Genomic DNA, 15986 nt, shown 5'->3' with positions numbered 1-15986 from the left:
AGTTTAATTCAGTTTTGGTGGCTGAAAATGCATTTGCTAGGGTTTCTAATGACCTAAAATTTTCTGATTTCTATGTATACTTTTGTGGTGGTTTTACTCGGGTGGGCAGTCGAGCTCAACTCGCTTGACTGCTCTCTCTCCCCCTCCTCAAAGGGGAGGGGGAGAAAATACGATGCAAAGGGCTCGAAGGTTGAGATAAGGATGGGGAGATCCCTCAACAATTATCGTGATGGGCAAAACAGACTCAGAGTAAGGAGACAGTAAGATTTATTGCCTATTATTAACAAACTAGAGAAGTGAGAAACAAAGGAAAGAAACCAAAAACGCCTTTTCCCCATCCACCCTTTTCCACCTCCTCCACCTGAGTGGCACAGGGGAAGGGGGGAACGGTCTGTGGTCAGTCTATAGCGCTTCGTCTCTGCCGCTCCTTCTTGGTCACTCTCTGCCCCTGCTCCATGGGGGGTCCCTCCCACGGGATGCCGTCCTTGCTGACCTGATCCTGCGTGGGCTTCCCACAGGCGGCAGCTCTTCAAGAACTGCTCCCCTATAGGTCCGTACCACGGGGTCCATCCATCCCTCAGGAGCAAACTGCTCCAACCTGGGTCCCCCACAGGCGGCAGCTCCCCCCAGACCCCTGCTCCTGCGTGGGCTCCTCTCCATGGGCTGCAGCTCCGGCCTGGGGCCTGCTCCTGCGGGGGCTCTCCATGGGCCGCAGCCTCCTCCAGGCCACATCCACCTGCTCCACCGGGGGCTCCTCCACGGGCTGCAGCGTGGAGATCTGCTCCATGTGGGACCCGTGGGCTGCAGGGGGACAGCCTGCTCCACCAGGGGCTTCCCCACAGGCCGCAGGGGAACTGCTGCTGCCTGCCTGGAGCCCCTCCTGCCCTCCTGCTGCACTGACCCTGGGGGCTGCAGGGCTGGTGCTCACTCCTCTCTCTCCCAGCTGCTGTTCCCCAGCAGTTTTTTTCCCCCTTTCTTAAATCTGCCTCACAGAGGCGCATACAATGTTGCTTGTTGGCCTGGCTCTGGCCAGCAGTGGGGCCCTTACCTAACATGGGGCAGCTTCTGGATGCTTCTGGATTCTTCTCGCAGAATCCAGCCATATGCCCCCCCTCCCGCTACCAAAACCTTGCCACATAAACTCACTACAGCTTTTCCCTTTTTTCTGTTTTACTGCTTATTGATATGTAATCCTTTAATAAAGGGAGCTAATTCTGTTTCAGAGTGAAGAAAGCTTTTTTGGTTTTCTTTGTTACGTAGCAAAGACAAGTGGGTGACATCTACCCCTAGACAAAAGAGGCTTGTAGTTTCCTTTAATTTATCACTTCCTGAACTGCACTGGAGTGTCTTTGAATGTCTTGTGGTTTTCCTGCTGTCTATTAGAACGGTGGTTTACAATCTGGGTGATGTGAATTAGCACACTTCCATCAGAGCAAAGACTAGCATCCAAGTTCTAATGGGGGACCATTTCTGTTAGGGCTGTTCAGACTATCTGGGAGAATGACAGCAAGTTAAGCTTTCTAAAACACTCTGTATATGCCATATATACGCATCTATGAGCCTATAGTAATCTTCTATCCTACACTTGCAGGATGGAACAGAAGTGGTTGTTAAGGAGGTGCTGGCAGGAGACAGTGTCCACAGCCTTCTCAGCATTCTAGATGTTATCACGGTAAGTTCTTGAATGTGCAGGTTTCCTGCAGTGCTGTCTTATGTCACTGAGCCTGGTGTGGGGAGAGAAGTAAACTTTCAGCATTACTAGGAAAGAATTGCAGTGGCTAAAGTTTCTTTAACCAGTCCTTTTTCTCCTTTACAGCTGTAAAGTGGTTGTGAAAAACGTATGCTTAACAGTGTAACACTGGCTATTTCTCAGCAACTTTTCTGCTAAACATCAGGGTTTGAATCTTTCATTTATGTCTGGAAAAACTGAGGTATAGTTTTTGATTTGCTCAAGGTCACAAAGAAGTCAGGAGAAGGACCAGGTTAGGGCCCAGAATTCCTGGATTTTATATGGTTTGACTTATTACTTAACAAATTTATTTTTATTTAGTCCAATGAAAATAATGTGACGGTTGTTATTACTGTAATTATACTGTGAAACCACTTGATGGATTTAATTTTTTCCTAATATGTTGATGTTGCTAGTGGCCATCTGAAGGTTGTGCTCTGTAGCAAGCGATAGGATGAGCTAAGTGCTAGCTCGTTGCACAAATTAGCAGTGTGGATTTTGTTTCAGGTGGAATTACAGAGATGGGTTTTCTGAAACTGTCCCAGCATATCTTATTTAGGAATGCCTAAACTGAAGGTGGTGGATTCATCATCTTCAATAACATGCAAGCACTTGAGTGCTTACTTGGAGGGTGTTGATAGCTGAGATTAAGATGAAAATCTAATCAATAAGTTGTTCATATTTGACATCGATTCTCTTATATTTGTCTGTTTCCTTTCATTAAATAGTATCCTTATCATACATGTGAGTTTTAATGATTCTGTAGTGTTCTTTGCCACTTCTAGATGAAAGCAGATACTCCATATTTATGTGTGTGTGTATAAATAAAAATTTCCATTAAACCTATTGAAAGTAATAACAATTTTTAAGCTAGGACACGCTTTCTTCTGTAGAAAGCAATGGCAAGTAAATAATTTGGACTGTGCAAGTCTGCTTCTTGCTGTCAAATCCATACTAATAGCAGATTCAGAGGTATCTTTGCCATTGATGCTTCCAACAGTAAATTGTCTTAAGGACAGTATCCTAAAGAGCAGGACCACCATGGAGAACCTGAATACTAATCATACTCTTTTCCTGTATTCTTATACAAAAAGAATTTAATGTTCTCTTCAATGTTGATTTTCTGTTGCACTTTTTTATCAGGATGGTTGTCATTCATTTCTCTTTTTATTTTCATTCTATCGTTTTTTCTTCATTCTTATTAGTTACACCAGTAGTGAATCAGAATAGAAGAATTATTGAAAGTCTGATTAAAAGGCGCTGTTAGTGTGCAGAAGAGTATAAAACCAAGAACCTTGCACACTTCCTTTCTAAAGTAACTTGTTCTAATTTATTTTGTGCTACTCCCTCTTTTCTTTCTTGTTTCTCTGCTTTGTGAACTGACTTATTTTTGTTTTTCCTTCTCGTTATGCTTCTTATTCACTTGGGTATAGGAGTAGCATGAAAATGGGCAAGGAGCGGGAAAGTACTATTGATCAAAATAGAGGAGGTTTCTCTGTGGCGTTTGGAGGTATTGGATGAGTCTTAGAACTTCCTGCAGATACCATACCCTTAACGAAGTTTTACTGTACCACCAAACAGGTGGACCTGAATTGAAGAAAAAATGCTTTCAGAGAGACTTTGAATTGTTTGAGCTGGATTGGTGATTTCTTTGTCTGGTTTTGTGACATATGACATCAGGCTTGTCTCGTACTTGGTTGAGAGATGCGCAAAAAAGTTGAGGTGGTTGTTGGAAGTGCTGCCATTTGTTGTAGGACCCAAAGGTAGGGCATGTAAGAGGTAATTTTCCTATTTAATTGTCTAATTTTTAAAGTTTCCTTAGATCTACTAAATAGAAATACCATCTCTGAATTAAAAGACTTGTTCTACGTTTCAGTTATTCTGAGAACAGATACATGTTGCTTTCTCAAAACTCAGAGGTGAAACTGGAGAATTTGAATCCAGGTAGATGCCAGCATGAGATTTTGGAACAGTTCAGTGTTGTAGTTTAATCATCTGACTCTGAGTTGATATGGCCTTAAATATTAAAGAAGTCTCTGAACTGGACATTGACGTCCACGCAAGTGTTTTTGGAAGTTGTTGCTGAGTGCTCACCCTACACCTGTCCTTTTTTTCCCCATTTTCTATTTCCTGAATGATGAGTTTTTTCTGAGCTGAATGGGACAAACAAAGGCTGTGTTTGAGGATGGCTGCTGGCACTACGGGTTTTGCTATTCTTTTGTCTTCCATGTGAAGATGGCATTTGGTAAACTGTGAGCAGGTGGCATAGCTGGAAAAAAAGAAATAGTCTTGATCAATTGCCAATGAGTGACTGAGGGGCAAAAAATGATAGGCTGAGGAGTATCACACACAGTATCACAGATTTCTAGGTTGGAAGAGACCTCAAGATCATCTAGTCCAACCTTCGACCTAACACTAAGTACTCCACTAAACCATATCGCTAAGCTCTACATCTAAACGTCTTTTAAAGACCTCCAGGGATGGTGACTCCACCACCTCCCTGGGCAGCCCGTTCCAATGCTTAATAACCCTTTCGGTAAAGAAGTACTTCCTAACATCCAACCTAAAACTCCCCTGGCACAACTTTCGCCCATTCCCCCTCGTCCTGTCACCAGGCACGTAGGAGAACAGACCAACCCCCACCTCTCTACAGCCTCCTTTAAGGTAACTGTAGAGAGCGATGAGGTCGCCCCTGAGCCTCCTCTTCTCCAGGCTGAACAAGCCCAGCTCCCTCAGCCGCTCCTCGTAAGACTTGTTCTCCAGACCCCTCACCAGCTTGGTCGCCCTTCTCTGGACTCGCTCGAGCACGTCCATGTCCTTCCTGTAGCGAGGGGCCCAAAACTGAACACAGTACTCGAGGTGCGGCCTCACCAGAGCCGAGTACAGGGGCACAATCACTTCCCTGGACCTGCTGGCCACACTGCTTCTTATACAGAAGATCGCCTGCTTGCCCTGCAAGTGCCGCGTGATGACCCTCAAGATAATCTGCTCCATGAGCTTTCCTGGCACTGAGGTCAAACTGACAGGCCTATAGTTCCCGGGGTCTGCCCTGCAGCCCTTCTTATAGATGGGCGTCACATTGGCTAGCCGCCAGTCAACTGGGACCTCCCCCGATAGCCAGGACTGCCGATAAATGATGGAAAGCGGCTCGGCCAGCTCCTCCGCCAGTTCTTTCAGTACCCTCGGGTGCATCCCATCCGGCCCCATCGACTTGCGCACATCCAAGCTCCGTAGCAGGTCGCCAACCATTTCCTCATGGATAGCGAAGGCCACATCCTGCTCCCCATCCCCTTCCACCAGCTCAAGGCACTGGGTATCCAGAGAACAACCAGTATTGCTGCTAAAGACTGAGGCAAAGGCAGCATTAAGCACCTCAGCCTTTTCCTCATCCTTAGTAACTAGGTTTCCCCTCGCATCCAGTAAAGGATGGAGATTCTCCTTAGTCCTCCGTTTCGCGTTGATATATTTGTAAAAGGATTTTTTGTTGTCTTTAAGGGCAGTAGCCAGGTTGAGCTCCAGATGAGCTTTGGCCTTTCTAATTTTCTCCCTGCACAGCCTCGCTACATCCTTGTAGTCCTCCTCAGTGGCCCGCCCTTTTTTCCAAAGATTATACACCCTCTTTTTTCTGCTAAGCACAAGCCGCAACTCTCTGTTGAGCCAGGCCGGTCTTCTTCCACGCCGGCTCGTCTTTGGGCACGTGGGGACGGACCGCTCCTGTGCCATCACAATTTCCTTCTTGAGGAGCGCCCAGCCTTCCTGGACTCCTCTGCCCTTCAGAACCGCCTCCCAAGGGACTCGGCCAACCAGCGTCCTGAGCAGCTCAAAGTCAGCCCTCCGGAAGTCCAATACAGCAGTTTTACTGGTCCCCTTCCTGGCCTCGCCAAGAATAGAGAACTCTACCATTTCGTGGTCACTCTGCCCAAGACAGTTTCCGACCACCACATCTCCCACCAGTCCTTCTCTGTTTGTGAAGAGAAGGTCTAGCGGGGCACCACCCCTGGTAGGTTCACTGACCAGCTGCGTCAGGAAGCTATCTCCCACACTCTCCAGAAACCTCCTAGACTGCTTTCTCTGTGCCGTGTTGTGTTTCCAGGATATGTCCGGGAAGTTGAAGTCCCCCACGAGGACAAGCGCCGACGATTTTGCAACTTCTGTCAGTTGCCTATAAAACTCCTCATCCGTCTCCTCATCCTGGTTCGGCGGTCTATAACAGACCCCGACCAGGATGCTAGCCTTGCCAGCCTTCCCGCGGATCCTAACCCACAGGGATTCAACCTTATCATTCCCAGCCTGGAGTTCCACAACATCGAAAGATTCTCTAATGTAGAGAGCCACGCCACCACCCCCTCTGTGCTGCCTGTCCCTCCTGAAGAGCCGATAGCCAGGCATTACAGCACTCCAGTCGTGGGAGCAGTCCCACCACGTCTCCTTGATGGCAACCAAGTCGTAGCCTGCCTGCTGCACGATGCAGCTCCTCCAGCTCCTCCTGTTTGTTACCCATGCTGAATGCATTAGTGTAGATGCACTTCAGCTGGGCCATCGCCTTCTTCCCCGGCCTAGCCATTGTTTCCCCCGGCACAGCTCCAACAAGCCTTGTTTGAGCTCCGTCCCCCTTCTTACCTAGTTTAAAGCGCTCTCTATGAGCCCCGCCAGCTCCTGGCCTAGGATCCGTTTTCCCCTTGGAGATAGAGACCCGTCTGGGGCCATCAGGCCAGGTGCCGAGTAAAGCTCCCCATGGTGAAAAAACCCAAAATTTCTGTGCTGGCACCAGCCTCTGAGCCACCTATTAACCACGCGAGCTTTCCGTGTCCTCTCCGTGCCTCTCTCTTCCCCTGTAGGGATAGACGAAAACACCACCTGCACTCCCGCTCCCTCCACCAATCGTCCCAGCCCCCTATAGTCCTGTTTGATAGCCTTGAGGCTTCTCTTTTCAACATCGTCACTGCCAGCCTGGACTATCAAAAGCGGGTAATAGTCAGAGGGGCGAACCAGGTTTGGAAGCTTCCTGGTAATGTCTCTGACCCTGGCCCCAGGGAGGCAGCAGACTTCCCTATGTGTGGGGTCAGGCCGACAAATAGGGCCCTCCGTTCCCCTGAGGAGGGAGTCGCCCACAACAATCACCCTTCTTTCTTTCTTGGTGGAGGCAGTCCTGAGGCGTGGAGTCAACTTCCTCACCTCAGGCATCCTCCTGGGTAGGCTTCCTACCTCATCCTCACCCACCGGTACCTCATCCTCACCCACCGGAGTAGAAGAAGCTGGGGAAAAAAGTCACCTGGATAAAAAGGGGAGCCTGCAGAGCTCAAGTTCATTTAAGCGGCAGGAGATAAGATGGGCAAAAGTTGCGCCAGGGGAGGTTTAGGTTGGATATTAGGAAGAACTTCTTTACTGAAAGGGTTGTTAGGCATTGGAATGGGCTGCCCAGGGAGGTGGTGGAGTCACCATCCCTGGAGGTCTTTAAAAGACGTTTAGATGTAGAGCTTAGTGATATGGTTTAGTGGAGGACTGATTAGTGTTAGATCAGAGGTTGGACTCGGTGATCTTGGAGGTCTCTTCCAGCCTAGACGATTCTGTGATTCTGTGGGTCATAAGAAGCAATTGATTGTTGCAAGAACGTTGGGTAACATCTTCCTCTGGACTAAACTGGCTCTTCTGAAATCTAAGCAATGGGAATAGGGAGAACGTGCCATAGTTTTGGGTACAAAAAGGAGCTATTGCTCCAAGTTGGAGAATGTAAGGCACCTGTGTCTCTACTAGGAGATTTATTTGGGCCCTTTGCTGTCATCTGGATTCAACTACTACTTTAGCTGTGACATTTGTCACCTACAATATTTAATTACTCTGCAGGTCTTAGAACAAGACAGACGTAAATAGTTATCTGCTTCGAGAACAAAAAGTTCTCTCAAAAAACCCCTAGTTTACTACTGATTATAACTTGTGTTCCTTGTGGCCTCAGTGTGTCATTGTAAAATTGCGTAACTTAAATGTGATATTCTCCGTGCAGCTGATTACATTACATTTGAAAGAACTGACAATTATAGGAACATTTCCTCTTTCCACTCCTCTGACAGCTTTTAGCATGTTCCAACCCTGTTAGACATGGTGGTTGACTCTTTCAAAGGCAGGCTGCTCTCACGCAGGGATTTCGAAAAGGAAAAATTATATGCTGAAAAACTGGAGGGGTGGGCTGTTCTTTGGAGAAAAAGGCTGCTGCATCATTATCCGTTATTATCCTTAAACTGGTTTTCTCAGAGACTGTCAGCACTGCTCTATCCTCCAACAAGCACTGTTCAGGGGGAAGCCTTTTCTAGGTAGAGTGTAGACTATATAAATGTGATATAACAGTGCTTATTTTGCCCTTTTGAATAACTGTTACGGAACACTATTAAACTTAATGCTTATCGTTTGTCCAGCAACTAAAGACTTAATAGGCATCTTTAGTTTTTCTTTGTGTATTTCATGTAGAGCTTGGTAGAAAATGCAGTTGATGGAAAGCATAGTGATCTATATTTAAAAACAGAATATATATATATACATATATACATATATATATATCTTTTGTCTATAATGAGAATACCGAAGGATGACTTTGTTTAAAGCTGAGCTTTAAACTGACCTGTAAAAGAGGGATGTTACATTTATTTTGGGTACAGTGAAAGCACAGAATTGTCATTTGTTGATTTCTTTACTTAATTAAAAGAAACTCAGGAAAACTTTGAGAAGGCTTTACACCATAGCTCAAAGATGTTTAAAACTTCAAATCCCTTTGGAACTTGAAAATCAAATCTATTAATATCATCCCCAGATTTTATAAAAAGGTCAGCTGAAGTTAGTGTAATTAAGAAATTGGTTCCAATTAATTAAATTTTATTTTAGAATCTGCTTCATCGTGACTTCCAGACCAGCAAGGCAGACAGAGCTGTAGCTTTATTTTCCAGAGTGGTTACAGTCGTACAAAATGCATGTTATTTGGCATTGCTATATGTTTAAGGCAGAAATTCTTTTGCAATGATTGTGTTTAGCTGTTTAATGTCCTTGAAGACTTGCAGATCTTTTCGTTTGTAATCAGCATTTGTATTTGTGTGCCTAGCGTCTGAAAATTTTGCCTCCTGCTGCTTAGGAGGAATGAAAGCTTCAGAAGCTGTAAGGTGACTGTGAAGTAGAAACTGTATTTCTTCCTTAGTTAATGCTCTAACCCACAAAAGGACTCCTTTTATCTTAAAAATATTGGATAGATAAATGTTTCTAGTATTGGTAAATGAATTCATGGGTGACAGATATTCTTTTCTGCCTTTACTGAGGAGATGCAAGGGATGTTGTATGGAGTTTTTTATGCAAGTGTTTGGCAGTAGATTTTTGTGGATATCTGTTCTGATTCAAGGGGAAAGTCCTGAAACATAGGTTTGTCTTATGGTATAAAAATCTGTATTCTACCACTTAGTTTTATCTTTTTTTGGCTTGTTAATTCTTCATCTATTCTTCTAGCAAGCCAGAATGGTATAGACCTGATTTGTATGAAGTAAAGTGAAGCTGTTTGGCTTTGTCATTTGGAATATTGTATGTACATGGTGTTCTGTTTTTTTTTTTTTTTTTAAGAAAACAAGGAGTCTGCCTGTTTTTTGTCATACTGCGTTTTCTGCATAAGAACTACTCTTTAGTTTTTTTTTTTCTGATTTTGCAAGTCTAGGATTGTTATTGTACTGACGACCAAGTGATTTGCTGCAGATAATAAAATCAGCAAAACCTCTTCTCTGTGATGTTTTGAATAGCTGGGAGTTAAAATACTTTTAAAGCCTGGCTTTGCCTGTAACAAAACTGTAACGGAGTTGACAGACTAGCCAGTTCCCCTTAACCTGATACACCTTCTCATAGCTCTTATTTCCTCTACCTCTGTCTCTGTTTAACGCTACTGAAATTGCCTGTGTGAATTCACCTGACCATGCTGCCCTCATTACACCAGCCTTAGGTCCCGGAGCATAAGTTCAAGGCTATTTGTGGCCAGATGATGTCTTTCAAGTGTATACAATATCAAAGTAGAAATTTGGGAAGCAATTGGGAAGAACCGTGGCAGGTTAACAGTGGAATAAACTTGTGTCTGACGCTTTCTATTAGGGTCACCCTGCTCCGTATAAAACAGTCTCAGCCCGAGCAGCCGTTCCATCCACTATATTGCGACTTCCAGCGAGTGCCTTTCAAGACGTCTTCCAGAAATATCCTGAAACTCTTGTTAGAGTGGTACAGGTAAGCTTCATTGTTAAGCAGAATTAAAAACCAACAGCGACAACACAAACAAACAAAACACAGACAAAATCAAAACAGAAAATCCACTCATTTCAAAGTTATAAAGAAGGCATTTTAAGGTTCGGCAAGCTCATCCTTTTGCAGATATGGAACTGTTCATTGTAGCTTTTTCTCAAGATTTGAGTTAGTTTTGTTATTCCTCCCACTCTTAGAGCCCTAGACTTTCTGGTATCGGCATTAATCATGTATAGTAAGAAATAATTCTTGTATGCTTACATAGAATCACTTTCTGCATGCGATAGCTCCTCACATCAGCCTGACCTGCTCTGTAAGCTCCAGGCGGGGTGAAATGTCCTGGCTTGGTCTCTGCATCATGGTAATGCCCCGATGGATTTCAGAGCATCACAGTAATGCTGCAGCAGGGTTTCAGAACGACTTAGAGCATGGAAAAGACAGCTGAATATTCCTAAAAAGGACTGACATACCCTCAGAAGCTGTTTGTTGAAGGGTGATGCTTTGCCAAACTAATGACATTCAGTCTGATGTGAATTTCTACTTCAGAAGCAAATGTCAACACCTGAGGAAGAGCTATGCTTTGTATTACAGTTGAAGTTCAGCTTCCCTTGCTTTGCAGGAACTTGGTCTTCAAGTGAGTACTGCAGATCCTGCAAGTGGAAGCTAGTGCAGGGACAAGATGGTCTGTACTAATGGTTTCAGTTTGGCGTTTGTTGAGTGGCTCACTGTCCTGCGGGTACAGTAGTCAAATGCATACACGTGACCTGATCAGTCATTCTGATCTGTTCTTTTGATTTACTTTCAATGCTGATTTTTTTTTTTTGTAAACTGTTCTGGTATCCAGATGATTTATGAACGCATTATGATTTATGAATATACACATGAACCTCCTAATATTGGTGGTTGAGGAGAACAGATCGTTATAGCAATTAAACTTGCTCCATGAGAGCTGATACAAACGAGAAGATGGCGTAAGAGTAGGAATAAGCTGCCAGAGCAGAGGAAGGTGAGGCAGCAGTGATGTCTTATGCCAGTTTAGACTGTTTGTAGAGCAGTAGCACAGACTTTATGGGGAATGCTGATTTTTTTTTTTTATGAGAGAAATACAGCAGTGAATGCTTTTATTTCAAGGCATGCTTGTTATTAATGTTTACAGGAAAAACAAAAATTATTTGGTGTTTGGATGTACAATTTTTTTTTCCTCTTTCTGTTAAGTGACTGTAAAGTCTTTGGTAAACCACTTTAATCCATCTTTGCCTCAATTTGTCAACTGCTAAAAAGGAATTTCAGCTTGCATTGTTAAAAGGTGCAGTCTGTGTTCTTTAAAAAGTGCCTTCAAGTACTCTGGTTCATGGCTGTCTTTAAATGCAAGAATGAATGTGAGAGAATGCTGAATCCATTCCTATTGCCCCTTGATTTCTAGATCATCATGGTAAGGCTGCAGAGAGTGACATTCCTTGCTTTGCACAACTACCTTGGTCTGACTACTGAGCTCTTCAACTGTGTAAGTTTGGGGTACATTTTATTTGCTGTTATGCAGCCTGGCAGTGATCAGGCACTGAGAGGTTTTGCTCGTTTCAGAACATTGTAAAGTAAATGTTGCACTTTAGTTTAATCATGACAGTACTTGAGAGGTAAGGTACTTGTAACCAGCCCATAAAATTTCCCCTGTGCTTATGCCTGGGGAATTGAAAGGGTGAGGAGGATAAAATTTAAAGTTTGAAGTGTGTCACTTCTGGTTCTGCACAGGCTTCATTATATTTCAGTAAGTTCTGGCCTGTGTTAATGGCACTGAGACACTTCAATCTGTAGTAGTTCCAAGGATGCTTCTTGGACTGTATCTTGAGAATGAAGTTGCCTTTGAGACTGATGATCTACTATCACCGCATGTCTAGTGCAGAAACTATGTAACTTGCGTTATTTTCAGTGTATCTTGTGACAGCTAATTGTCAAGCAGCAGCTCTAAAGTATGTGAGTGGGTATTTTTGGGAGATTGGAACAAGATTGATCATATATCTGTGAAAGAAAACAAACAAACAAAAACTCCCTCAAATGATACTTGAGCTTTTGACAATGGAATACCGAAATGATTTGGTGTAGTTTTTATCTTGTTTGCACCTTCAGCATATGGACTCAGCCCATAATGTTCACTTTACCTGAAATGTTCAAGGCCGTATTCCTTGTACTTCTTGCCTCATTAACAGTGTTAATATTGCAATGACTGGGAATCTAATAAATTCCTCTGCTCATCTGGTTTAGAGCTATGTTCTTACTAATCTGCCTTCAGAAGCTCTGTCTAGTTAATGGGAATATTGCTTTTGTTGTAAGGTCATGGGATGGTGATTTAAGTAAGAGGGAGATATTTTTTTCTGTGTTGTATGACTAACGAAACTGTGAATGCAGCTTTAAGGCTACTATGAAATAGGTATCTGAAGTAGGAAAGGGTAAAGTATATCCTTAGTATACCTGTAGAACCATAGTAAAGTGTTTTTTTCTCAGAAGATGTTGAAGCAAATGGCTGGGTGTTTGTTTCATGTTTGCATTTTCACCTTGCTTTTTGCAGCAAAGCCAAGCCATCCCACTGATCTCTGTGGCAAGTGTAACATCTGGAGGAAGTTCAAGCAAAGCAATAAAAAGACAAGTGTCTAATGCACCAGAGGAAGAGCGTGGAGAAAAGTTTGAAAAAGCTGGGGAAGCAATGGAAATAGGTATTGTTTCTGGAAATGGGCAGAAACTATCCTTCGTGTCAGTCTTCTGTTGTGCTATTCATCAAAGGACTTTTTATTTTATCAAAACAGTTAGGGATTGTCAACTACCAGTTTCAGGTTTGAAGTCTTTGGACAGTCCTCAGTTTTAATAGATTACTGCTGTGTTGTTAAAGATATCAGGAGTGGGAGGGAGAAATAAAAAGTGGGTCCTAATGTTGACCCCATAGGAGAAGCTGCAAAAATTTCTGCACTCTAGATAATAGCAGAGGAGTCTCTGGATGTGAGTAGGCTTTTGTGCTGAAGTGTCAGTGTGGAAGCTCAGGCTAGGAAAATAGTGTGAGCTGAATTTTTCCTCTGAATCTGGAGAGGGGGAAAAAATTAAAAGCAGGAGGCAAGTGTAAACATTGTTTAATATTGGTATTTTAGAATGCATTAAAGGCTGTATGTAAGGGTTTGAAAGTGGGTAGTGAGAGGTTCTTGCTCTCAGTGAAACTTTATTAGGGGAGTCCCTTGTGTTTGTGTAACTTTTTGTTTCTAAACTTCAGATACATTGAAGATTTCTGGTACAGAAAGCACTGAGCATGTTTTCAGAAGAAGCTTTTCTTCACCTCCCTATGCGGGGTCTGCAGAGACTCCTGGTAAGTAGTGCTCGGGAAAACTGTGGGACATATGTAACGTATCTAATCTTATGGGGTAAGATATCTAGTTATGTTAAATAATCATCATATAGTAGTACTGCTTCCTAACTCATTTGAAACATAAGTTTTAAAAAAATCTGTTTTCTGAAATAACAAATGAGCTTCTATCCAAGAGAGCATTTTCTTGATGTCTTTATTAGCAACTGGGAACATGCAGTCATTTGGCTACTGAGAGACCTGCAAATGAAGGACTTTTATTTGTTCTTGTAACTGAAACCAAGTAAGCTACATATGCTGTCATCTTTCATGCAAAAGATTACATACGGTTCTTGCTTGGCTGATTGTCCCAAAGAGCACATAACATGACTCTGTTGCTTTTAGGAGAGTGTTGTTGGAGTGGATAATAAAGGTGATTTATCACTGAATGCTCTGAGACATTTATGAGGCTGAGCTGTTTTGATGCTGCAGTGTTATTACAGTGAACTTCAGTCATCTGTGCTGTAGCCATCTTTCTCTGAGCCAGTGATTTGGATTTTCTTCATATTCAGGGTAGAGAAACTGGAACTTCTGGGATGAGTCCTAGAAGGAAGGCATCTGTCTTTAGTTAGCTGAATAATAGACTAACCGTCTTGAGAGAGTTGTAAGGTCAGGCTCAGATACTGTAGTGATTATGGAGGTACTGTTAATGTAGAGGTAAAAAAGCTTAATCATCAGAATAAAGGTATTTTGGATACATTACAGGGTATGTGTTGCTTATGTTGGCTATTAAATGGTTTTAGGAGATAAAAAAGCTCATGAGGGGTTAGAGAATAGGGAGGCGGGCTGAGGGGAGCCCTCGGTGTTGAGCCTTTCCCCATTGTAAGGTTTCTTATGCTTCTCGCTAGCTAGTTAATGGTATGTATAGTAGAGAAGAAAGGGTAGTAGGTTTTCTACCATCTTGCTTAATTTTTAACAATAGTGAGTCAATTCACTTCCTCTTCATTTCTGCTATGCACATGTACAATGTCCCAGTTACTATTTTGGATAACTTCTGTGTTACCGTCCAGAGGGATGGAGAAGCAGGATATTGGCTAGTGGCTATTGGCTAGTAGACCATCTCTGGACTAGGGAAACAAAGGGAAAATATTGAAGCGGTTTGTGCAAGATTGGCCTTTATTTTCATGTGTTAGGTTGCTTTGCACTATGCATTTGCAAATGTACCAGCAGACATGATTCGTTGGTAAATTAAGTAATGCTTACTTGAGCCTTGGAACGTAGCCATTTTTCCCCTAAGCAAATACAGTAAAGTGAAATCTGCCCATGCAGCCCAGTAACATTTTTAAGGTGGGGTCCTAGAAGCTTTCACGTGGAAGGATTCCTGCATACTTAACAGTAGTGCTGTCCATTTGTCCTTCCTCTCCCCTTTTGTGTGTCATAAGAGTTATGTCAGGGTACACAGAGCTTAGCAGGGAGACAAAATTAATTTTTACTGACTGAAGAGAATATCTAATTGGGTAATTATGATTCGCTTCAGTTAACGGAGCTGATTTCCGTTCCCTGCATTGAGGTTATGGTCACCGCTTAGTTTGCACTGAAAATATCTTGATGGCTGTAATAAAAAGATTGAGATTCTGTTTCAGATTTTATTCCACTGCCATGCTGTGTATTCAGGCTCCATGGGAATATTGATTATGTTGACTACTGATTCAGAAAAGAGAGAACTGTCTTTTATTAGTCATACAGGTGCTATTATCTCAGTATCTCTTTGATTTGCTTGGCTGATTAGAATTAACAAAAATGCTAAAAATGATTTTGGAGAAAAACATTTTTTGCATCATTTTGCTCCTGGGGCTGGGGTGTGATTTTTCTTTCAATCTTTGGATAGCTATCTAACTTGAAACGTAGCAGTTAATGTAGGTGAGGGTGGTAAGTGGTGAAATACAATCCTGCCAGCTTGTGCTAGTCTTTTTTTTTTTAAGTACACAGATGCTTTATGTGGACAAAGGTGCAATTAGGCCATGTGGAGTATCTAGGCTGGTGGACAGAACAATTAGACGAACTAAAAGCAGTGCGATGTTTTGTAACTGATAGCCTCATCAGTGTTATCGCTCCTGGAAATAAGTGTTCCTGACTTAGCTTTTTAAGGCTAAATAGCAGTTATCTTGTTTTTATTACGCTTTATTTTATCAAGAAGAGAAGCCGATTTTTCTTTCTTCAAAACTGAAACCCTGACCTACAGCGTGAGTGCAGGAGCACAGGACCACCTGTGTTAGGAGAAGCAGGTAGTTGTGAGCGAGTGCTCAGAAGGAAAGAGGCAGCTGAATTGCTGCCAAGGAACATGTCAGTTGCGATTGTTTTTGCAGTGACTTCCATACCAGCAGTGTGTGGGATACCAGTGAGCATGTGTTCATCAAACAGGATCGCATTCCACTCTTGAGTTTCCCACTGCCTTCTGCTCTTTTGAGTCAACAGTTCTAGTTAAAGCTTGTTCTGCTGTATCCTTTCTAACTCCCTTTTGAGCAACAAGACGGTTTAATTAATCACTGTGTGGGAAGCTTGTATCTGTGACTGAGATAAAGGCTTCTGCTTTGAATAGAAGTCTAGTAGACATCCTTTCACTCTTAAAATGCCTCCTCTTTCTCCTCTCTGACTTTTAATATACAGAGCTAAGCAGAGGAT

The 15986-nt window shown here is 43.0% G+C and overlaps 1 protein-coding gene across 4 annotated transcripts in view; it reads left to right on the top strand.

Annotated features, from left to right (window-relative positions):
- Positions 1-15986, top strand: part of PNPLA7 (patatin like phospholipase domain containing 7) — a 129398-nt gene that overhangs the window by 10042 nt on the left and 103370 nt on the right. For all 4 annotated transcript variants that reach the window (XM_048056282.2, XM_066980521.1, XM_048056286.2 and 1 more), the window contains 5 exons: positions 1592-1672; positions 9839-9967; positions 11406-11486; positions 12546-12690; positions 13236-13328. In XM_048056282.2, the coding sequence (XP_047912239.2) occupies positions 1592-1672; positions 9839-9967; positions 11406-11486; positions 12546-12690; positions 13236-13328 (529 nt within the window). The remainder of the gene's footprint in view (positions 1-1591; positions 1673-9838; positions 9968-11405; positions 11487-12545; positions 12691-13235; positions 13329-15986) is intronic.

The sequence above is a fragment of the Anser cygnoides genome, chromosome 20 (assembly GCF_040182565.1).
Source record: "Anser cygnoides isolate HZ-2024a breed goose chromosome 20, Taihu_goose_T2T_genome, whole genome shotgun sequence".
Taxonomy (NCBI): Eukaryota; Metazoa; Chordata; class Aves; order Anseriformes; family Anatidae; genus Anser; species Anser cygnoides.
This window is presented reverse-complemented; position numbering and strand designations above follow the sequence as displayed.